The sequence below is a fragment of the Ostrea edulis genome, chromosome 2, assembly GCF_947568905.1.
Source record: "Ostrea edulis chromosome 2, xbOstEdul1.1, whole genome shotgun sequence".
Taxonomy (NCBI): Eukaryota; Metazoa; Mollusca; class Bivalvia; order Ostreida; family Ostreidae; genus Ostrea; species Ostrea edulis.
In genome coordinates, this window is record NC_079165.1 from 44,775,929 (window position 1) to 44,801,418 (window position 25,490).

At 35.5% G+C, this 25,490-nt stretch overlaps 1 protein-coding gene across 12 annotated transcripts in view; it reads right to left on the bottom strand.

Moving 5' to 3' along the window:
* LOC125679359 (tensin-1-like) overlaps positions 1-25,490 on the bottom strand; it is a 45,501-nt gene that overhangs the window by 4,728 nt on the left and 15,283 nt on the right. For 6 of the 12 annotated variants that reach the window (XM_048918530.2, XM_048918529.2, XM_048918528.2 and 3 more), the window contains 15 exons: positions 24,787-24,870; positions 24,341-24,514; positions 20,756-20,955; positions 20,425-20,493; positions 20,089-20,190; positions 9,503-10,945; positions 7,004-7,233; positions 5,744-5,945; positions 5,129-5,387; positions 4,648-4,811; positions 4,159-4,245; positions 3,715-3,936; positions 3,501-3,578; positions 2,889-2,969; positions 1,300-1,468 (listed from right to left, as the gene is read on the bottom strand). In XM_048918530.2, the coding sequence (XP_048774487.1) occupies positions 1,300-1,468; positions 2,889-2,969; positions 3,501-3,578; positions 3,715-3,936; positions 4,159-4,245; positions 4,648-4,811; positions 5,129-5,387; positions 5,744-5,945; positions 7,004-7,233; positions 9,503-10,945; positions 20,089-20,190; positions 20,425-20,493; positions 20,756-20,955; positions 24,341-24,514; positions 24,787-24,870 (3,564 nt within the window). The remainder of the gene's footprint in view (positions 1-1,299; positions 1,469-2,888; positions 2,970-3,500; positions 3,579-3,714; positions 3,937-4,158; positions 4,246-4,647; positions 4,812-5,128; positions 5,388-5,743; positions 5,946-7,003; positions 7,234-9,502; positions 10,946-20,088; positions 20,191-20,424; positions 20,494-20,755; positions 20,956-24,340; positions 24,515-24,786; positions 24,871-25,490) is intronic. The other 6 variants (XM_056154177.1, XM_056154176.1, XM_048918533.2 and 3 more) reach the window with 2 other exon arrangements.

Consider the following 25,490-nt stretch of genomic DNA (forward strand, 5'->3'; position numbering starts at 1 on the left):
GGGTGACATAGGCTGTCCAATATACTACAAGAAAAACTTACTTCCTCTGGTTATCGGTGAGAGTGACACCCTGATTAGTCACTTACTTCCTCTGGTTATCGGTGAGAGTGACACCCTGATTAGTCACTTACTTCCTCTGGTTATCGGTGAGAGTGATATCCTGATTAGACACTTCCTCTGGTTATTGGTGAGAGTGAACCCTGATTAGACACTTCCTCTGGTTATCAGTGAGAGTAACACCCTGATTAGACACTTACTTCCTCTGGTTATCGGTGAGAGTGACACCCTGATTTGACACTTCCTCTGGTTATCGGTGAGAGTGATACCCTGATTAGACACTTCCTCTGGTTATCAGTGAGAGTGACACCCTGATTAGTCACTTACTTCCTCTGGTTATCGGTGAGAGTGACACCCTGATTAGTCACTTACTTCCTCTGGTTATCGGTGAGAGTGATACCCTGATTTGACACTTCCTCTGGTTATCGGTGAGAGTGATACCCTGATTAGACACTTACTACCCTGATTAGTCACTTACTTCCTCTGGTTATCGGTGAGAGTAACACCTTGATTAGACACTTACTACCCTGATTAGTCACTTACTTCCTCTGGTTATCAGTGAGAGTGATACCCTGATTAGTCACTTACTTCCTCTGGTTATCGGTGAGAGTGATACCCTGATTTGACACTTCCTCTGGTTATCGGTGAGAGTGATACCCTGATTAGACACTTACTACCCTGATTAGTCACTTACTTCCTCTGGTTATCGGTGAGAGTAACACCTTGATTAGACACTTACTACCCTGATTAGTCACTTACTTCCTCTGGTTATCAGTGAGAGTGATACCCTGATTAGTCACTTACTTCCTCTGGTTATCGGTGAGAGTGATACCCTGATTAGACACTTACTTCCTCTGGTTATCGGTGAGAGTAACACCCTGATTAGACACTTACTTCCTCTGGTTATCGGTGAGAGTGATACCCTGATTTGTCACTTACTTCCTCTGGTTATCGGTGAGAGTGATACCCTGATTAGACATTAACTTCCTCTGGTTATCAGTGAGAGTGATACCCTGATTAGACACTTACTTCCTCTGGTTATCGGTGAGAGTGACACCCTGATTAGACACTTCCTCTGGTTATCGGTGAGAGTGATACCCTGATTAGACACTTCCTCTGGTTATCGGTGAGAGTGATACCCTGATTATACACTTACTTCCTCTGGTTATCGGTGAGAGTGATACCCTGATTTGACACTTCCTCTGGTTATTGGTGAGAGTGATACCCTGATTAGACACTTACTTCCTCTGGTTATCGGTGAGAGTGATACCCTGATTAGACACTTTGAAGTGAACAACAGTCTGCTTTGGTTTGTGGTTACCATCGAATGTCTGCTTTATTGCCTTAGCAACAGCTTGGGGCCCAGTGAGGGACTCGGTATCCACTGAGTTCAGATACAGAACGTTGCAAGCTACAAAGTAATTTTTATATATCTTAAAATAAAAGCTCTACAATGTTATTAGAATACAATGGACCTCTCCATTTTTAATACTTGTATTCTGTTGGGTCATGGTTCAAAAATTACTTGCAAGACCTTTTCACTTTACTAAAGCAAACCAAATCATCCTGAATAACAAGAAATCAATCCGTCCCCTAGCAAAATTCCCCTTAAATTTTTACAAAGTACTGGTCAAACTGTCCCCGAATTTGGTTAAATAATGCCATGATTTTAGTCAATCCATCCCTTAATAGATTTTTTTTTTCATGATTAAATTAACATTGGTCAAATCATCCCAAGAATTGGTCAAGCCATCCTAAGGATTTTGGTCAAACCATCCCCAGGATTTTGGTCATTCCATCCCCTAAGAGATGTTTACATGGTAAATAACGATGTCAGAGTGACCCCAGATTTTGTTCTAACCATCCTCTAAGAGATAATTACATGTATATGATACATCATAATAAAAAATGTCACTGGAAATTAAAAATTTAACATGACAGTGTGTACAAGCTCTTACTGTGTTTTGACATGGTGTACAGGAAGGCACCTTGTAAAGTGATGATTCGATTGTGAATTTTGTCTCGGTAAATAACTTTACATCTACTTAAGACATCCTTGCATTTTTGTAACAATTATTATGTACCCACTGAAGGATTACATGCATGGGTCAATTTGATGACAGAGAACCTTGATAAACACCACGCCCTTGTGTTTTATAAAAGCTTGATTTAGGATTCTCTGTGGGTGCTTTATTTTTGTTCATACCTTGTATACATACTATAAGTAGAAACTCAATGAAAAGACAATCACATGATAAAAACTGCACATTATCCTACGATGATTATTAGAGGACTGATTGAAAAAGTCATGAAATTTAAGACACTGATATAAAAATCTATTAGGGAACAGTTTGACAAATGTTATGTTTATTACCAAGTGAAAATCTAGGGGACTGATTGACCAATGTTTATCATGCGAAAAATCAATCTATCATGTGACAAATTGACCAAAAACAGAGGATTGTTTGACCAAATTGGGGAGAGGAGGAGATTGACCAAATTAATTACCATATGAAAATCTATTAGGGGACTTGAACCACATTCAAGGGACTGCTTGACCAAATTTTGAGGACTGTTAAATATTTACCATGTAAAAATCTATTGAGGGGCAGTTTGACCAATTTTGGGGTCAGAATGACCAAGATCATTAACCTTACAATGCAATCCAATAAGTGACCGTTAGACCAAATTCCGAGAATGGAATGACCAAATATTTGACAGGGACAGTTTTGTTACGGAACAGATTGACTGGCACCCATTACAAGTACCTTGGTAGATATTGCAAATTATAAAAGAAAGATGTAAAAGGAATAGTGCCTGTTGCCACATACCTGCCCCCTGGGCAAGAAGTGCTGCAGCAGAACTTGGTATGTCTGGTGATGTTGGGCCATCTACATGATCGTGAATGGTATCTAAAATTTAAGATTTATAGATATTATTCCAATAAAATGAGCTACAAGCACATCTAAGGCAAAAATATATATATATATGTTGGTTTCCACTTTTGCCTCAAAATTTTTAAGGGTTGGTAAGTAGGTAGTGATCTTTTTTTATATCATAATTGAATTATTTTTTATTGATTTAGTATTCTACTATGCATAAAATATAGTGATTATCTAGTAATCGAATAAAAGTTATATGATGAATAAAAACATTTCTTCCACTGTACTGTAAACAAAAACTGTTTCTGTGTTTTGGAATCTGTCTAGTATTAGTGCATAATAAATAACTTAATAAGTCAATAATGATGACATTCGCAAAATCTGTGAGAATGGAAAAAAATGTCTTGGGGTCCGCAGAAATTTTTAGGATCGGTCAGGAAAGTGGAAACCAACATATATTTTTTTTTGGCCTAATACAGAGAGATGGTTCTGTATTATGAAAGATGCTGCTTCATAATTTTCTTGTATACATAGTCTTTCTATAAGTAGAGCACTACATACCCGGTTCTGGTAAAGCTAGTTTACATGGCAAGGCCAATGGGGTCAATGAATGTTGGTAAACTAAAGAAGCTAGGCTTCCTGTCAAAAGAAAAGACAATACATGTATCCACAACATTGGGCAGCTTTCTGTAGTCTCCCTTTACAAAAAGTGATGTAAGTTTTAGGTTACATAAACAAAAGCTTATTGCTACATTTGCAAGTGAACAGAGATTACCGAAAACAGGTTCATTGTTGCATCCTCTAAGTCTCACTCCTTTAGGGGTCGGTTCAATTAAGAAATGCCTTACGAGATCTACTGATGGGTCCCCAGACGACTTTGTCTGAACGTTAGCAGGGACAGTGGCTACCTTCAGAGCCAAACCAAAGGCTCCAGGGAAAGAATTGCTGTCTCTTACCACAAAGGTACCAGGTGGCTTATCCTTCAGTAATTGAATAGCTGTAAAACAAAAAATCTCCAAAGAATATTGCAATTTTCCCATATGTAAAATCACAAAAATTTCAGCATGTCAAATTATTTGCACTTGTGATATGAATATAAATTTTAGAAATTTTTGGACAAATAAGTATTTCTGTATTATCTGATCAACCCTCTGGAACAAAATCAGTTGAGTGCACATATTCATGACATTCTCTATAACAACCATTATTAAAGACCTACCTTCTTCTCTGGAGATGTTGGGTTTATACCAGAATTTCGATGTGTCCTTGACAAACTTTGGTGTAGCATGTGTAGCATCTACAGAGTCTGACAAAAGTAAATTAAATGCAAAGATGTCCATTTAGATTAATCTGAGAATTATTATTTCATTAAAAGCTAACTTTCATTGGCAACTACTTTTAATGGTGAATCAAAGACGGGAAAGACATTTGCAACAAGTAATATTCCCAGTTGATGCAACATATGCACCTTGTGAATGTACAAAATGACTGCTTCATGATAACATTTGCAAAAAATATGTGGTTGAGAATTTTATCTTGCACACAGATAAAAAGTAGTTTAGAGGATCCATAACCACATTAATAGAATCTTGGTGAATATGGAGTACATAATTATTCATTAATCGCTACATTAACAGTCCTTAGGAGATTTTTTTAAGTGTCTTACTATAAGACTACTAGTTCAGCATGTGAAGACTAATATACATACCAGCTACAGACGACAAGCTTCCTCGTCGTGAGAGCCCAAAGTACACGCTGGGTGAGCTCTGGCCAGTGACGGTGTTTGGACTGAGTGCTGCAGATTGTGACACATTGTTATTGGCAACATGGAGCTGATGTCTCAAGGTGTTCAGGGTCTCCGGAGAGTGGGGACTGAATGACAAGATAAACTCAGCAAATTAGGTATGAAGAATGGCAATAGATTATCCCATTGTTATTCTGTAGAATGTGTTTTGCTTTCTTATGGACAACTTATCATTTGCAGGTTTTGCTATTATTTCAAAAATGAAATAATCCTCTTGTTTCAGCACTGTATAGAACTTTCTTTTAAAACATCACTTGTGGAGTTCCACATATACAATTGCACTGTGTTGTACTTATTCCCTCGATATTCATTTAAGTATTTAAGGAGACAGAAATATAAATCATTATCCCAGCAAGATATTATTCCTAAACATCCACCCCCTCACCTTGCAGGACTTCGTGACCCGATGCCAGTTGAGAGCATTGGAGGACTAGAGGTGTCTATGTGCAGAGGACTCCTAGTGCCCATGTGTTGTTGATCCTCCGTTAGGTACTGCTGTTGATGCTGTTGATGTTGTTGATGGTTCGTTTGATAGCTCTGCTGTTGGTGACTGGTTTGGTAGTTCTGTTGATACTGAAAGTGTTGTCTCTCCATCGTTTGATTCTGTGATTGTTGTTCTCGTTGCATCATCTGGTGACTGTTATCTACACAAAGACATGAAAATTATTCCTCATTGTTGCCATCTTCACTTATACATGTTTTTTTTTTAAACTGTTCTTTTTTACCCACGGGTGTTTGACTGCCTTCCATAAATATTATCAAGACATTATATGTGTACTATGTCCAGCACAGAAATGATCAAATACCATTTAAATGAAATAATTATTCTCAACTTATAAATAATTACCAGTACATCCTCAAAGTGTAAACTAAAAATGTTCCCTCTTTTACATAAAACCCCAAAACGGTAGATAAAGGCGATGAACCCATTTCAGTTGTATTGAGAAGAATGACCCTTGTCTGTATACATTTTAGTGGTATTGAGAAGAATGACCCTTGCCTGTATACATTCCTGGAGTGACTGGGAAACTTGGCGTTGTAGCTGTGGGGAAGCTAGGGGTTGTAGATCTGTTGAGAGTTCCTACATTTGTAGGTGAGCCTTCAGGCTCCAAGGGCTGCATACCTGGTCCTATAGGCCTCAAACTGAAGCGGTCTTCCTCCACAGTACGTGAAGTCTTTGGTGTGGTGGCATAGGACTGCCCCTGAAACAGTGCAGGTTCTTACAAATGAGCAACAAACATTTTACTTTCTAAGTTTTGTCTATCACTATTTGACTAGATACAACAAATTGTGAAAAGATATCTCTATTCAATTATTCATAAAAACACTTATTAATATTCAGAATGTCTTACTAACATTCACGGAACATTTCCTTTTACCTTTGATGTGAAATTCTCTTATCCCACACAATCCAGGTAAAATTTATGCATGCACATTGGTGAAACACTTTGATAATGTTATATTTCAGTCTAAGGCCCAGAGGGTTTTGCAGATTTAAACATGTACCATTAATTATACTGTTTGCTAACCTTTGACTTTATGATGCATAATGTAATTACTGTTAATACGACCAGTGGTTAATACATGGGAATAATTTAAGAATATACTATTATTGATCCAATTTAATCAACTACCATGACCTTTTTAAAGTATGAACATTTTTAGCTGTTAAATAAACATATCTAGGGTGTGGAACATAAAACCTTTAAAAATAGCTTGCATGAATAAATTCATTTCCCATATAACCTTTAATGGTGTGGGCGTAAGTATTGAAATGAGAGGTCTCTATATTCTGAATGGAGATGTGCACATTTTAATGAAATGAATGGATGAGGAAATCAGTGAAAACTTAATAAGGTAGATGATGAATCTTTATGCAAAATATGCCACACATAAAGGCTCTACATGAGCATTCAACAAATCAATCCGAGATAACAAGGCTCCAAATTCCATCACATTATCACAGCTTATATTGAGTGCAAGCTCACACTCTTGTACTTAGTGCATGTTTTCATAATAGATTCAAGGTTTATTTTAAGGGCTTTGGGAAAACATACTAAGAGTGAGAATTCCTTCTGAGAAAATTAATATGGCTTTGCAAATTCATGGGCAAGTCATTGAAACCAGTCCTGAATTTTTCTCTGTCTTTCAGACAGTTTTATGTTATTCTTTGAGGAGAAAGAATTCTGTAACAAGTCATGAAATTGGGCGTTCAAAACACCTGTGAACAACCTCATTTGAGCAACAATGGGTGACTTACAGCCACTGTGTTGGGCATCTGTTGCTCCTGTTGCTGTTGGTAGTTGGTTTCATACTTCCGCGTCTCCATCCGCCTGGTGACAACATGCTCCTGGGTATATCCACCTGTCGTCTGCTGTGGTTGTTGATTTAGGACTGTGTTGTTGACAGCACTCAAAGACTGCTGCAGATCATCCAATTTGTTAGATTCCAGCAAATCTCGGTCTGTTTTGTATGATTTTTCTACAGTTCCTACAATGTCAGGCAAAAAACCATTCTTTACATTTTCAACAAAATTGGTATAATTACACAGAGAAATTTTTAACAAATCATCAAAAATATCTTTTTCTGCAAGTGGGTTTTCCAGTTAATTTTAAGATATTAGTCTTCATAAACAGTTAAAACTTTGTATGCAATCAATTAGTAAACTTCACAATTAGTGTCATACATCTTTATTGTTATTTTGGTTTTATGAAAGAAATGTTATAGATATTACTTTAAATTTCCAGATAATATTCATCATATTATCATTTGTCTACAGAATTTACAAAAACAATTGCTGAAACACATCAATCTTCAAAGTGGGTTGCACTAGGAAATCTTCATATTACCAGTTTGTGTTGAGCATGAGCAGTTGCCGAGGTATCAGGACTTGGCATGGTTTGACATTAAGCATGCAACAGTTCTTTCATTAAGACATTCCAGCTGGATGCATCATCCATACTTTTATACATCATGCAATAAATAACACATTCTTTTAATCTTAAACTCCTGTCTGCTATGTTGCTCTGGTCTGTAGTGGCTAAACACAGATGCTGCTGCCCTTAGCAGATACAGCAGACTGTTACCTCATCAGTTGGCAGTAATTAAAAGGGCAAGGTAATCAGTGATCATGTTCAACAATGATGATCAGTAATTCACAGTTTTACAGGGAAAAAAATATTACCTCAAGTTTGATGAGTCTCAGGAGTCACAACCCTTACCCTGGGGTAAGAATTACACTGTGTGTGTGTAATTTGTCATTTACTCTGCTGTACTACTGGCAAGCAGGAACACTCTTTACATTTCTCGCACTTGACAGGTTAGTATTTGCTGATGTAAAAACTAGTATGAATTCTGAATAATGGAATCCTCTCAAAGGACACCACTCCTCTCCAAAGTTGCTAGAACACATCACTGTTTACATGTGCAGTGTACTTACACCAAAGGTTCTTTAATTTAAAGAATTCTTTAATCGTTCTGCTAACTCTAGAAATGAAAACGTAAGTGTAGATTCTGATTCATTCATAATCAATTCTACAAAACAGAAATATGCCTTCTCACTCTCTTCATATATACCTTCATGTGACCTTGACCTAAGTCTTCATGTCAAAAGGTGTTTGTGTGTGTGTGCACATGTGTGTATCTGTCAACTATATACAACAACAATACGCATAATATTCTTGATTATACAGTTACAGTACACAAAATAAAGAGGAGGGACGGAATACAAAAGCAAGAAGGTCAAGAAAATGGGTACATTCAGAGGTCATGCAATGAAGTCTATGTACACGCACAATTGAGGGCATGCAAGGGATCATCAGAATGGAGATAATAGACAGCTCTGAATGACTGAGAGTCTACTTTTAAAACATTAGAAATCCCTAGAATGAGACAGATCTTATTCAGCTGAGAAAAAGGCAATTTTGAGACCAAACTGACTAGCATCATCCCAAAAATCAACAAGGACCTCCTAACATACACAGAATCACCCATCAATTAAAGCAATGTTGTTTGGTCATGAATACCTTTTTTTTAATGCACTTGCTTATAAAAATTAATTTTTTCTTTGTATCATGATACAAAAGCTATCATGATACCCATATTCAGCTGTTCAGTAAAGAGCATCTTTTGTTCTAGCCAAATTCTGTCTAAATACATACATGTAATTGAAAATGATAATTCTTGAGACCCCCCCCCCCCCCCAAAAGAAAATAATCACACAAATATTGACAAAACAATACATGTACTATGTTAGAACATTTCGGTTAAATTGTGCATGTTTTAGTGAGTGTCTTGTTCTAAAATGAAAATAAAATGAACCAAAAATGTACTGTGCAGATTTTTGTCTATGCTATCAAAATCTAAAATTAGCTATCAAAAGCAATCTAATACCTATGAACCTGGTCAAAATTATTCCAAATAAAGAAAAAAATCTAATTTTGAATCTATTGTATTTGAGATACAAGTGCTGTCCATGCTGGGCATGCTCTGAATCACCCACCCTTCCTATGTACATTTCAGTTCATAAGAGTAAATGGTCATTGCTTTACGGATAACATAAATATTTTGGGACCAAGTTGATATATGTTTTTAAAACTAACACAAATACTGTGACTAATATGAAAGAGAAATGATAGAACACCAGATATATGTTGTCACAAGAAAAAAGAAAAGAACAAGATTGAAAAATTACTGATAAGCCTCAATTTCAAACAGCCAATCAAATCAAGGGTAAAGGGTCCCAGGTCAAGGGTCATACCTGTGGGCACTGCTCCTGGACTGCGGTGTACATAGACCTCAGTTATATAATGAGATTTTTTCTTGCCTTCTGGTAAAGACGACTCATGAATTTCGGTGACTTTTGACTTAGTTGCTGCATGTCGAGGTAGGCTCTTGGTATTGTATTTGTCAGATTCAGAAGAAGAGAATGATCTCTGATTGGTGTGTCTCATCACAGTTGGCTCTTGAACTGGAGGAGTCATGAATTCCCTCTGAAATGTCTTTCGTTCAACTGGAGGAGACAAGCTAGCAGCAGATCGATTAGAATACCTATATGTACTTGTCTGATAAGTGGGGGAAAAAGGTCTTGGGCTACGGGGAGGGGTTGTAATGGTAATTTGACGAATGACAGGGGGCTGGATATCATCCTTACGGTCAAAGGTCACATCAGAGCTTTGCCTTAGTAGCTTCTGAGGGCCTTTTCCATCCACTGCACTATTGCTTAGAGTACGAGATCGCTGCATGAAGTTCTTACTACTGGATCGCAAAGGAGGGGAAATAGGGGCAGAAGCTGGCTGTAAAATGACCTTTGTTTGTAGTCCCCTGGTTGGACTTGTGGGCTTTGTTACTCTAGAATCGAAAGTTGAATCACCTGAGGAGAAAGTGCCTGGAGGTTTCTCTGTTGAGTATGTGTGAGTTCTTGACATCGAGTAGCTGTATCCTTGGGGAGGGGCAGAGGCTGGGCCATTTGACAGGCTGGAATTTTTCACACAGGCAGCTTCCTCTTCACTCTGAGCACGCTTTGTCATGTAGCGATTTTGGGCAGAGCGCAGCTCTTCTACCAGTTTCTTTTCCTGTTGAACCCGAACATCATCCTTGTAGTCCTTTTTATCCCTTAATTTTTTCTGCTGCTGTTGCAACCAAGAATCAGACTCTGGGACCATTTTTCCATTTTGCATGGTGCTATATGAAGATGACATATCAGATTGATAACGATTGTCATAATCCGTTTTATATGGGAGAGTGTTAGATTTAGGGCTGTCGAATTTACGAGCCATCTCTGGTGAGGTTGTATAACTAAATGCCTTAGTTGGCATGTATGGAGAAGATGATTTCTCAGTCTTCACTGTGTAATGTCTCTCCTCTTTCACCTCTCCTGGTAGTTTGTATGTAACTTCTGCAGATTGATGTGCCATTTTCCCATCCGGTCCTGTATGTGTTTCAAAGGTCCTGAATGTTCTAGTTTCTTTTGACATTGTGCTAGATCCTGACTTAGGACTGATCACTTGGTCATTTAGTAAATTACTCAAAATATCATCCAGTTGTGTTTGTTCGTCCAGAGGTGTAACGGACTGCTTGGCATTTGTAGAGTATGAAGTGTTGTAGCTCTGGGAACCATAGGACTTTGTGTTGTTATTACTATTCTGCATTCTTTTGGTGTCCATGCTGTATGAAGAGCTCTGTTCATCTTTCCTTAAGACATCTAATTAAAAAAAAACAAATTCAGTTCATGAATTCCAAGCAAAAAGGAAACATTTTATATTCAAAACCATGCACTCTTTATACACTGTAAGTCAACATGTTGGAAATCATTAATTGAAGAAATGATAATCTGAGTGTGATTATTGTAATAAAAGTACATAGCAGTAAGCGGAACAAAAAATGAAAATGAAAATAACTTGCATTAAACACATTGCTTGTATTAAGTGTTTTACTTTATTGGCATAGCTGATATGTTAGCAGCCTTGACTTTATAATCATTGTAGAACTTCTCACCTATTAATTACGTCATATAAAACAATAGTAGTAAATCCATCAAAAAATAAGCAAACAGATCCCAGATAAACTGCTACATTTATTCTCTTCAAAGACAACAAGAAGAGATGTGTTTATCATCACTTCATGTCTAAAGCAATAGGATAATTTGGCTTTACAACAAAGAATAACTTCTCAGACCTCAGAATAATTATCTTTTCTAAACGCTCCATCTTCTATGACAACAACTTTATTGACATGTGTATGTATGATGAGGTTCCTCGATATCAATCCACCTCTTTTTTGGAAAAATATCAACTACATTAAAGCTGTCGTTCGACTATGCCAAAATCTTACATTTTTCAAAATCACCAAGACTTTGTTATGAATCCATGTGGCTTTCTGCTTTTTTTTCTTAAATGATCACCAAGATTTCTAGTTAATGGTGTGAAGACTACATAACAAATCTGAGTGGGTGGCTGAAATATAAGTTTTGAATTAAATAGATGTAACTTTTAATCCCCTTGCCTCTGTGAGAACACGCTGTATCTTGTGTAACTAGGTACAAGATTTAAGCCAAATTTTCTGATTTTTGTGTTCGTACCTTGGTTCACATTTATTTTCAAGTTGAAATGTAAACAATCAAAGTCACCAGAGGTCCAAAGTGCTCATGTTGTGAGCAAATTCCCCATTTTCCTTTGTGAAGCTCTTGTTGGATAAAATGATAAAATTCTCAGAATGTTGCTCAAAGAGAACCATTTCAAGATCAAAGTTTACTACACTTTTTCTTTAAAGAGAGTTTAAAACAGAAAAGCATTTATAATTTAGCAATTATTTAAGACATTGCTTCCATTTAAACCTATTAACCAAGACATGATTTGATCCATTTCCAAGAATTTTCCGAAATTGTTTAAAAAGTAATCATGTCATTTTTCCACAAGAACATTTCCAATACTCTTTTAAATCAGGAGACTTACTGTTCAAGAAAATTCTGCCAACATTAAGATAACATAACTCTTGGAGAGAAAAAAAAGATAGAAATTTGTACTTTTCTAAAAGTCTTGACAAATGAAGGCTGTTTATTTCATAAATATTAAAGATCAAGTGACTAGAATGATTAACCCTTTGATTAAATACAAGTAATTCTTTTTAAAACATGATGAAAACCTAAGAATGCCACTCAAGGCTTAATTCATTTATTACTCAGGAAAACATAAATCAAAGAGATATGTTGTGGATGATGTGGCACTCAATAAGCCAATTTTGTGTAGGTGGCTAGTATCAGTTACAGCAAATATCCCAGAATAGGATGAAGGCAATCTGCATTGCTTGTTCTTATCAAACTTTGAAATAAACTCCCACTAAAAGAAACACATCTCCATAATTCTCCCGGTCATCAAATAGCCATAACCCTTTATCATAGCCTCCATTACTTAGCCTGCTGGATTTCTCATTGTTCCAAAGTAACCCTAACAACTGCAACAACTTGCCGTGAGCTGAGCATCAGTCAAGGTTGCTTACAAATGACCAGATCATTGTTTTTTTTGTCAGGAAGAAAACAATAAATACAGATGCATACACAGAGCTGGATCCCCCACACTTCCTGATGGGATTGAGCATGACAGATTTATGATGAACAATATTCTAGCTGTTCTATGATTGCAACCACTGGATGTGGGGGAACAGGTAGCTGAGATTTAACAGGGATCTCCAGAATCTGATGTATAGTGAGAAGAGACAAACCAATTCTTTGCTATGATAATATTTGTGCAAACACCACATTTTGTTGATAATGATTGATGGTGACGCTTTACATATTTTCAGATTTTTATTACATAGTCACATCTGTCTTTGCACCACCCTGTACATACATATATACAATTTTCTGCTGAATGTATAACAGTAAATTTTCCTCTCAATTGTTTTCTGTGATAGTTTTCCTTCATTTAGTGACTACTGTCAATTTACTCACCACTGTGCAATTGTACACCTGAATTTTTTTACTTTCTGACATGATAGAATTTCTGTCAAATTACTGTTTTCTTTTAATATCTTTCAATAAATAATTTTTGAAAATGAATACAACAGTTTTAAATATTTTGTTTGATTAATTGAGAATAACTTAAATTTAATAAAATACAGTGAAGAAACTTGGAACATTTGACCTCTCAAAACTTTCGGTAGGGGCCTAGTTAAAGTTTTACTGTATATCAAAAAATCTTCCTGTAAATTGTTGGAGTATGTCGAGAAAAACAAGAAAAGTGACAGTTGGCCTTAAATTGTTATTTACATTTCAGAAATATTGGCATGTTAGTTGGGTGTTTGTCATACAGTGGGGTTGATATACTAGGTTTTTTATCCTGGGATCCATGGCAACCTGCCAGATTGGCAGCAACAGGATGTTCAGGGCTCATCTTCGTCAGCTGTGTACATTCAGGATTTAGAGATTTTTTTCAGAGATTTTTTTTTGGTATTCCAGTGGCTTTATTTCTTCCTCAGATCTACCTTATCCTTAAAAAAAAATCTGTATGTGCAAATGACTAACACTGGTAGATTTAATTGCATTTGGATACTTGGTTTAAGCAAAAGATAATTTCAATACATGTATAATAATATGAATTTTTTTTCTCAAAATAACAATTTTTTGGGGGTATAGAAATGGGCAATTACAAGATATTACAACATCACGGATGCCAGTATAGGTTGATAAGAATGAGGATGGAGTCCTAAGTAAATATTTTATACATGCGTCTGATGTTTAAGGTTTGCATTATAACATCAAAACCAAAGTTGCAGTTCTATCATATTTGAAATCTGATAAGCAGTTATTGCATATCTCAAGTCAGTGTTGCCCTGTAGCAGCCGTTCATCAGTCAATTATGATTATCAATACATCCTATTTATATAAGTTACGAGCTATGACAACGGAACTGAATCTTGGTGATAGATAATCTTTTTTGTTCAGTCAAATACATGTAATCCTTTATACAGCTTACTTTATGACAGTTTACAATAAAAATAAAATAATCATAATTCATCAAAAATACCTCTATCAAACCTATGAAAGTTTAATCAATTAATGCTCTTTCCCAATAAACTCAAAGAATATCTAGGACCATGAAATTCAAGATCAAATGATTGTACATAATCAAGAGACACATACTCATAATCAGACAATGTAATAGAGCATGGTTAATTATTTACAAATTATTCATGTATCCCAATATTTATGATGATATATAGATTAATTCTATAAAAAAATATATGCTACTGTATCAATAATCATTAGCTGAGGAACTGTAGCTCTCTGAAGGAATAATTGGACAAACTAGAGAGGAACAGATCTACCCATTAGAAAAACCATTGATTTTTATAAAAGGTGGAACTAGCTCTCTAAAGGAATAATTGGACAATCTAGAGGGGGACAGATCTACCCTTTATAAAAACCATTAATTTTAATAACAGGAGGAACTGTTGCTCTCTGGTCTATCCAATTTTTTTTTTCAAGAAAGATACAATTCTGCAGCTTCTGTATGGTCATAAAGCAAATGCTAGTAAATATATACATACAGTTAGTACTATTGTTATCATTTTTATAGCAAATATCAATAGATTGAAATAAAAAATTTCTTACCAGATCTACCAAAATTCAAATTCCTCTCAGGCATTTTCTCAAAAACTGAATTGTTTTGTCTTCCCTTTGTCATATAATAATCTTTAGTTAATTACTCAACATATCATAATTCACCACTCCAGGCTAAAGTCAATCTCTAAACCAGCTAGGCACAAAAATAAAAACTTCAAAGGAAAAAAATATTCCAGGTTCACTATGACCACATACTTTTTTCCCTCCCTGATACAGAAGATTTAATATATCCTAGCTGTTCAACTACTCTAGTGTAATATTCCAAGGCAAAGTGGGTTTGCTGAGTTTACCTTTGGCATCTTGAAGTGATTACTCCCCAGTGGGGGAACATCTGATGGCAAAGAAGCAGGGAAGATGGTAGAGACACATGTATATGTGATGATTTTATCTCATTTACCGTAAATGCTCCAATTGTGGTTCACACTCAACAGCGGAAATTGTCTTATCAGAAAAAAAACCCCTGAGATAAGGATAATATTAATTCACACTGCTCCCCCTTCAAGTAAAAAACATGCACCCCATCTATAAAAAAAAACAACCAAAAAACACACCAAAAAACACCCAGAAATACCAGAAATACAAGTACTACAACTCAGTTAATGGTTTTTGGTTTCAAGTTGTTTAGACTAGATTCAGTACCAGGTGGTCACTAATTGCACAAGAAATCCTTTGTAAATATTTGTAAGGACTAATGACTACCAAGGCTACAAATACTTACACAGATAATTCATTACCAGCAATCATTCTGGTAAATCTTCTGTGAATTAACAATATTCAAATGAGTGGTCATGTACTGCATGAAATCATTTTGTTGAAATTAGCCTGACCACCGGGTAATCGTAAGAAATTTCATCCCCGCCTGTCTCAGGCGGTCAAGTAGGCTGTAATTTCCAACCCTAATCCAACATGTGAGTTATGGTATAAACATTGAAAATTTGTACTGCTGTAGTCCTTGAGAAGATGCGTATATACATATAACATACAAATATACGTACATACCAAGAATAACCCATGAGAGCTCGAAAGCTTTTTTTCAACGGGGTCCTTTGATGCATGGATGGTTGTTGGCACTAGAGGGTCATTATGTGAGAGGAAACTGGAGTACCTGGAGGAAACCTACATGTCCAAGCGGGAAACCACCATACCCTCTCACATACAACCACTGCCATCACGGAAACCACCATACCCTCTCACATACAACCACTGCCATCACGGAAACCACCATACCCTCTCACATACAACCACTGCCATCACGGAAACCACCATACCCTCTCACATACAACCACTGCCATCACGGAAACCACCATACCCTCTCACATACAACCACTGCCATCATGGAGATCGAACTTGGGTTGCAGCAGTCAGAGGCGAGTGGGCTACCTCCACGCTACCCGAACACATGATGGATCCATACCGAACTAGGAATTTGAACCCTCGTAGTTATTGAGGAGATTTTCAGAGCATTTTCCTATGTATTCAAACTTCTATTAAGGCCTGAACCTGAACCCAGAGATGATGGTGGGAATAGATTTGAATCAACACTACATGATTGTGTTTTCATTTTAATTTAACAAACTGTTCCCTTGCTGTTCTTGGGAAGATTTTTAAAAAGTATTTTCCTATACACTGTATATTCCTATGTAAAATTTTGAACCCCTTATTGTGGCCTTGCTCTGACCTCAAGGGTCATGGTATAAGCAAAATTGAATCTACACTACATAAGGATACAAACTCGTACATATCATTTTGACAAATTGTATAGACTTGTGGATTTAAGAATATTTTCTATGAATGTTCCTATATAATCCAGTGTAAAATTTTCAACCCCTCTTGTGGCCTTGAACTCTAATCCTGGGGGTATTTGTGTGAACAAACTTGAATCCACATTTCATATAAATGCTTACATATCACCTTGACATATTGTGCCCCTGTGGTTCTTAAGAATTAAAACAAAAATAACCTTACTACCCTGCCCTAACTCCAGGGGTCATGATGTAAACACGCTTCTGTCTAATGCTACATGACAATGCTTGCATATTAATTTGACACTATGCCTTAAAAAGAATAATTTTCCTTTGAAATCCTATGAATAACTTTGAATTCCTCTTGTGACTCCACCCTATGCCCAGGGGTCTTGGTGTGAACAACCTTGAATCAACATTACTTTATAGCACTTTAATTTGACATATTGCTTAAAGATTTTTATTAATTAAATCCTTCTTCTGGGCCCATCCTGAAATTGGATGTCATTGCTTGAACAAAGTTGAACTTTCATTATCAAAGGAAGCTTTAATACAAAATTTAGCGTTACTGGTTTAGTGGTTTTCAAAATGATGTTTAAAATATCACACCTTATTTTCAGGTTTTTTTAATTATCTCCCCATTAGATCTGGGCATGCCCTTGCAATTGAACAAATTTGAATTTCCTCCACCAGAGGATGCTTTGTGGCAAGTAACATTCAAATGGGCTCAGTGGTTCTGGAGAAGTCAAAACTGTTAATGATGGCCATACCTACATAGAAACATGCAGATGGCAGACAAATTTTGGTCAGAAAAGCTCACTTAAACCTCCAGCTTCTTCTGTTATAGCTTCTATTAGATTATCATATATCAACCATTGGAAATATTTTGGATAAACATTAGGCTAAAACTGGGTCTTAGTGTCTCTGGCTCTTTGATGCAGAGAGAGAAACTGGTACTAAATCTTCAAGTGCCATGATACCAGCTATTACTAATATATAAAAGATCATTTATGAAATATGAAAGAATTTGCATTGTCACTTAAAATTACAAAACATTTCTTAACCACTTGAAAATCAAAAGGAAATTCTAAGGAGGCAATTTGGGTGCAAGTTGTAAATTAACTGGGTGGGCATAGCCCACATAGCTCAGGTGCAAGTTGTACACTGGGTGGGCATAGCCCACATAGCTCAGGTGCAAGTTGTACACTGGGTGGGCATAGCCCACATAGCTCAGGTGCATGTTGACAATATAAGGCTATCAATAAAGGGGCTTTGATTTACCAAATAAATATAGTAAGGGTCTAGAGTTATGTGGAAATGTGACAAAATCTGGCCAATCACTGGAATATATATGTGTTGCATTCAGCCTCCAAAACAAGTAAACAAGAGTAGTTAGTGGTAAGCATCTCTAAGTGCAACTTCCTTGCAAATTATGACTTAGTCTTGGGAATGGGACAAACCTACTCTAACAAGAGGCCCCCAGGCCTTATCGGTCACATAAGCATTAGTTAAAAGTATCACTAACCCCAAGGGCTGCAGAATCCATAATAATTTTTAAGAGTGACTAAGGTGACCTAAAAACTTTAACCTGGTAAATCAACCAAAAAAAAGGTCATACTCATATACAAAGCAAAGATGACTGTTAACATCTCTAGATTTATAGAAGTTTGGTCCAGGGCCTGTAGTTATTTAGGAATGTGACCAAATTCAAACCCACTCCAAACACTATTACCTGGTAAGCACCTCAATACAACAGACCAAATTCAACATCTGAAGCTAAAGTATATACATCCCTACACTTAACTTCCATGCAAGCTTGGTCCAGGGAGGATCTATACCAGCTTAGGAATTAATAAAAAAAAACTTTTAGAAGGGACACTGATGCCTTGGCCAGTGGAACACATGTTCTTCTTGAAGTCATAAAGTTTAGTTAAACATTTTCAATGAGTCTACACCAGTCTGCATATCCATTGCTGCTGCAGACATTTTGTATTGAGAATTTTACTATGGAGCACTTAATCACCTTCATCACCCCCTGCCACAGAAGAATCTTAATTAATTTGATTTAGGGACTTAAAAGAATCTCATTTAGTGCATAATTAAAATCAAGTACAATCCTAGTTGTCATTTCTATGAAGCATAATCATCAAAAGCTTTAAACAATATGTATGCTCAGTGCACATATTTTCAGCTTCATTTAAAGTACAAGTACTAAGTCATTTAGTACAACACATAAAACCCATGTACCATTTCGTTAAACTGAATGAATGACTCGTGCCATGAGAAATGCCTCAATTAAAATTCTAAAACCCAGCAAATGGTATTTATAGTATTGGCAATCTAAAAAGTAAAAAAGGGGAACTTCAATTATGATGCCACATTTTCAAAGATAATTAAAATTCCAAAACACAAATAATTTCACTTCAGCTATTACCACTGGTTTTAAAAAGTATAAAAAGTTTTAAAAAGTATAACTGTCATTCAGATACTTTCTCAGATCTATCTATTAATTGGGACAGTTAAATTGTGGAAGAATTATTCGAAGGCAAAAACAGAATCTTGCAGTAAAAAACATAAAAACTGAAGAGGAAAAACAGTGCTTTCATCTTCCTTATTGTATTTAACTACTGGTTTTTCTTTTTGGAATGAAATGAAAAAAAATTAATTTGGACAACTAAACACCACGTTCGAATATTTGGGCACTTCATTTGATCTTGAGTTGATTCAATTATTTCTTTCCTACGTAGTAAAATTCTTGCTTTAAGAGTGTTAAGTAGAATCACACAACAGGAAGTCGTTCAGCATGTAACAGGTCGCACCCAAAGTGTGTAACTTTACTAGAATCCATGCCATTGATAATCAAACTAATAATACAATGTTGTGTTTCATTGTGTTTCCATTCTTAGCCTCACTAAGCATAGAGCTCACTTTGAAATGAGATCTGCTTTGAGATAAAAAAGACTGTGCTTCTTTAATTTAAACATCCGTGATCTCTCTGAAAACAAATTTGGGAAGAAAAGATGCTTTTGCCAGAAAGACATGGATACTTGGAACTTCAAAAGCAAAATCTAAGTCAGCATGGTTAAAATAATTTATATGGAACTTTATGCTTTATAATTTCACATAATATAATATCCAAATATTTTTGGAAGAGTTGGGAACTGCTATTAACTGTTTGGGATCAAATTATTTAAGTGTTGGATAAATTAAATTCTCCGGTTCTTAAAATCACACAGCTTGAAATTACTCATCCCAAGTAATGCACATTCTACGTACACAGCCCGCTTGCTTAGCACAATATTTCCCTATTTTTAGCACATATAATAGGTTGAGATATCATCAGAGAGGAATGAGTGGTGTTCATTCTAAGGAGTGCAATGACTGTTCATGAAGATCTGGAAATTCAGAATAGTAATAACAGACTCAACAATGGTTGTGGAAACTCTAATGATGAATGTACATTTGAGTCAACAAAAATCTTACTTTCAATTTTTGAATATCCATCAATGTATCTCGACTCCTGACCTCCAAGCTCATCTGCATTGTCTTCAACAGGCACTGTAACATCTGACTTAAAGTCAGTCACTGAAAATGAAAGAAATACACATAAATTTTCAATTTCAACATCTAAAATTTGATATGAAGCTTGCAAGGACCATTAGTTATTTTTTTTAGTATATCTTCTACATCATAATATCATAATCAAACTGTTAACATTTGTTAAAAAGATGTATCATGATGCTTGTGGACTACAAAGCTCACAAACACAATATCGCACTGTATGTACAACACAGATTTCAATGAAGAAATCAGACAAACCTGGAACAACAGCATCTTGATTTGGCCCAAACACAAATTCAATTTTTCCATTGTCTGGGAATCTTGGATCTAAAAAGAGATACATAAACAGATAGTAAAGATAATTCAATTACAAGACAGTCACATCTTGAATTATTTGAATTTTGTTTTCTTTTACAATTTGCAAGCATGATTTGTTGTATATAAAAGATTTTTATGCGGCTATCATCAATATTTTTACATCTTCACAAATAGATCTGAGTAGCATGACTTGTGAACATGGCAAATTTTTTTTATTGGTAACTGACATTGAAATAAACAGGAAATAAACACAGAAACAGGTAATTCATACCTCTCTCTGCATCATCTAAATCCTCCTTGCTAAACAAGAGGTTGTAATTGGAAATAGCACAGGTATGGAACTGGCATTTCCAGATTGGGTCCTTATGACCCGAGTTAGCTCTGTGGTAACAATTAATCATTATGTCCCCTCTCAGAGGAATTCCCGGGGAAATGGAAATACACACTTTCTGCATCTGGTCTGTGACATTGCTGTAATAGAAAGTTATACAATGTAGTTTCAAATTTTGTGATAGTCAAGGAGATGGAGAAGCATGATTCAAAACCATTGTACAGAAAGCAGTCTAAAAATCCGGAATCCCTATCAATACAATCACTGTGTGGTAACCTCAACGGTCACACTGTTTGGACAACATGCAAATGTTGTCGCTAGGTGCACTAGACACCAAGGTAAACTTTGTTTTTAATGATTGTGATGCTTAACTGACTTTGCCAATTAAATCTAAATAACAAAGAATTAAAGTGAATGTACAATTACTTATGCTGTTAAATGGATATTCGGCCGATTTCAACAAGAATCCAGTTCTCCTCGTGTGTTTTGAAAAAGACTTTTTAAAAATATCACATAAGACATCAAAACAAACTAACTTTTTTTTTTTACATAGGAGTAAAATTTGAATCCTTAAAGGATATATCAGTATATCTGCCGAAAGTGTTGGATGCAAAATCAGTGATGTATAACATGAAAACATCCATGATTGACACTATTCAGGTTTTGCTGTTACAGTTTGGATATGAATGAGTACGGTTTGGATATGTGTCCCAGTAAATTGTTTGTACGGTTTGGATATGTGTCCCAGTAAATTGTTTGTACGGTTTGGATAAGTGTCCCAGTAAATTGTTTGTACGGTTTGGATATGTGTCCCAGTAAATTGTTTGTACGGTTTGGATAAGCCTGATTTATTTCATTAATTCATTTTTTAGTCCTATGATGAACCAGTTCACTTACTACCATTGCACATTTGGCGGTGACTTTTTTGTTGATGTTACATTGACCACACCGTAGCTATCCACAGGGACCAAATATTTTAAGTTAGAAGTCGGGATGTAAATATATCTTCTGGCAATCTTGGATATAGAATACATAATTTTCTGAATATACTTGATTGGCATAAAGTGCCTAATGTTTAAATTCATATAACCTTACTCCACAAAAGTACATTTCTTATTTAAACACATCATGACATATAAATCAAAAGAACATGAAATAATCCTGTTCTTGTCACCCCCTTCCCACGTCGCAAATTTTTGAGGGATTTTAATTTTGCTATTTGGTATTCTAACGTAGAGTTCCAATGGAGAAAATTACCCCTTTCCTCAGCTGTACTTTGCAACTGGCCATCATTAATAAATGTTTGTGTGGTCCAATAATGCAGTAGCTGCAGAAATGTAGCTCCTTAGGACAGACTAAAGAACTACAGATCCACCCCTTTTAAAAAAGATATTTTGCTTGCTATTTTCAAACAAAATTCTGTTACTGCCTCCTAGGTATATGACACTCTAAGTCTTGTCTTTTTTCGTGCATATATTGAATTTAAATTGATATTAAAGTAATTTAGACCTAGGACTTTTTGTAATGGTCTTATACTGAGACTCAAAATCATGAAATGGACCATAAATCGTGTCAGAAATCATAGAAATATTCTCTATCTGTCATCCAATGCCCAATTTTGTCTCAAATTTTGCCCTTACATATTTTAAAATAATGATTTTATCTTGCATGGCAGTTGAAGGATATTCATCCATTAATGTATCGCAGAGTTTTCTGTCGAAGTGACATTTTTTTAATTAAAAAAAAAACCCAGAATAAAAACAACCTTATCTTCTGTTTACTTACATCGGATATCACCCAAACATATTGTGATCGTCACGGTTACCATAAAATGATAATATCTGGATTCAGTTACACAAAAGTTACCAGCACTTCCAGTTAAAACTACATGTATGTATGAGTTAATGGCATGATAACAGTTTCTCTAACTGCTGTTCTTTAACTAACGTTTGTCCACAACCCAGTTGCACAAAATTGAGTTAACTGACAGGTAACACCTACTCAATGCTATATAAATTTAATGGCAAGTTAACTCTCTGATAAAGTTAAGTAACCTTATCAGTTAACTAACCACACTGCAACTTGATCCCAGAGAAAGCATGACTTCAGACTTTCTGTTATGGTGTACTTTTCTTATTAACCTCTAGAGCTTTGCTAATCTGAGATTCCTCTGACTCTTACCCCCACTTTTAAATTGTGACATGTCACAATATAAAAGCAATGGTAAGTCAGAGGAATCTCAGATTAGAGCTTTGCATGAGCACTAGTACTTTCCTGTACAAAACGTTTGGTGGTAATGGTCACCTTAATAGATATATAAGGTGTTGCAATGCTGTTACATATTTTTCCAGCAGATTCCAAAGGTACCATGGCTTTTACTGAGCCATAAAACCCCACACTGTAAATGCTCAGGGGCTACTTTAAATCAACTGTGATATTCAATAACCTATAAAGAAAGATCAATAATATATGAATGGCCAATGCAAACCTTTCCTATTCTAATTAACCAGCAGTCTAATACTCATCCATGTTAAAATGAAGCTGAAGTATAATTTAGCCCTGTCAGGATTAGCCTTTACTAAAGTCTAGATATTAGGGTGTGGGAACAACCAGGCTTTGTGTCCTTAAGTGTCAGCATAGTTCAGTAGTAATGGTGGGATAGTGAAGTTTTATTACCTGTGGTTGTAATCTTTCTTTTACTTTCAATGTGGTTTTTTTTAAATTGAGTCAATATGTCGAAACCTTAAATTGAGTCAATATGTTGAAACCTTTTTTTTAAATTGAGTCCATGTGTTGAAACCTGCTTTTTTAAAAATTTAGTCCATGTGGTTGAAATCTGGTTGTTGTTTTTTTTTTAAATTGAATCCATGTGTTAAAACCTGCCTTTTTTATATTGAGTCCATTAGTTGAAACTTGTTTTTATTTTCAATTGAGTGTAAGTGTTGAAACCTGTTTTTTTTAATTGTTTTACTTTCAATGTGGTTTTTTTTTTTAATTGAGTCCATGTGTTGAAACCTGGTTTTATAAATTGAGTCAATATGTTGAAACCTTTGTCCATGTGGTTGAAACCTGTCTTTTTTAAAAAAAATAATTGAATCCATATGTTGAAACTTGCCTTTATTATTAATTGAGTCGTGTTGAAACCTGTTTTTTAAAAATTGAATCCATGTGTTGAAACCTGTTGTGTTTTTTTTTTAAAAATTGAATCCATGTGTTTAAACCAATACACTTTAAACTATAAACCCATTCCTAGTTGTATATGAATAACTTTATAAAACATGGGATAGAATAACATTTTATATAAACGATTCTGCCTTCTCGCTACAGTGTTCCAAGAAATGTAAGTCACCTGATGGTGCTTTATTACAGAAATACGACTCCAATCTAACAGACAGACACACTACACAGTCATCCCTATGTCCCTGTCATGCGTTGCAGGTCATACAGTTGGACTAGCAGTAACTATTCTGTATAGTCAGTTTGTAAGGACATACGGACGTGTTAATGATTTTGTATTCTACTTACTAGACACCAGATGTGAATACTGGCTGCATGCTCTGATACACCGTGATGAAAGGTCGACACCCACCACGACTGTCAAAGTTTGGGACGCCATGCATTACTAAGTGATGGAGGTAGAGAGGGTTTGAATTTATCTTTATTGCACCCGAAAGGAGCCCTGAAAAGTACTCTATGTACCTGAGAAAGAGAGAAAAAACATCATAAGGCACAATACATTGTGTTCAGAACTCTTCCATAAAAAAATAGTTTGGAATGTATTCAGAATGCAGTCCATAAATATAGTACTTAGTTTACAAAACTAGAACATGAAGAAAAAAATTAAGGCAGATTCAGAATAATTTTCAGTACAATATTTTTCATGGATAAGTAAATAATCTAAATGATCAGTTAAGACAATGCTGGTTTACTTTTAAAATGTCATTTATAGAATTCAAAATAAAAGAACTCACCTTCGATGGGAAGGATTTTTAAGTCCACCGAGTTTATCCTCATAGAACCTGTTTATTGCCATTCGGTCCAAAAGTTGCTCTGAGCTGCAACATATAATGATCACAATGACTGATTGGATATGAATTACTCACATATCATCAATTACTGAAGGACCTGACTTGCCTCCAGTTTTACTCCACATAGTCCTATCTTTATACTAATTAATATACGGTAGACACCCAAGAGATCAAATACTTGGCAAGCACAGGAAACAGATCCAAATTACAATATAGGTATATGCTGTGTAAATGGATATTATGTACATTGTTACATAATATGTATAAATACCATGAATTAATTCTATATTCCTGCTCAAACATTGTCACCATGTCAAAATGACACATAATATTTGCCATATAACATAAATATATTCTCTCTCATATAATGAATAAAAAAAAATATAGGTCACAATGTGCAAATCATCTTGCTTTGATGTTAACAAGACTTTGTAAGACAAAAAGTTCTATATAACAGACAAAAACTCCAGTGATTCTATAATCCTGCTCATTCAAGTGTGAAAGCAATGGGTAGAAGCCTATGCTCCAGAAACTGTCACTATGTGTAGCTGGGCAAGTTTTGGCTTACAAACTCTCTCTATATAATCCTGAAAGAAAATCTAAATTTTTCTAAAAACTTTGCAGTTTTTGAAATGCCAAGACTTTCC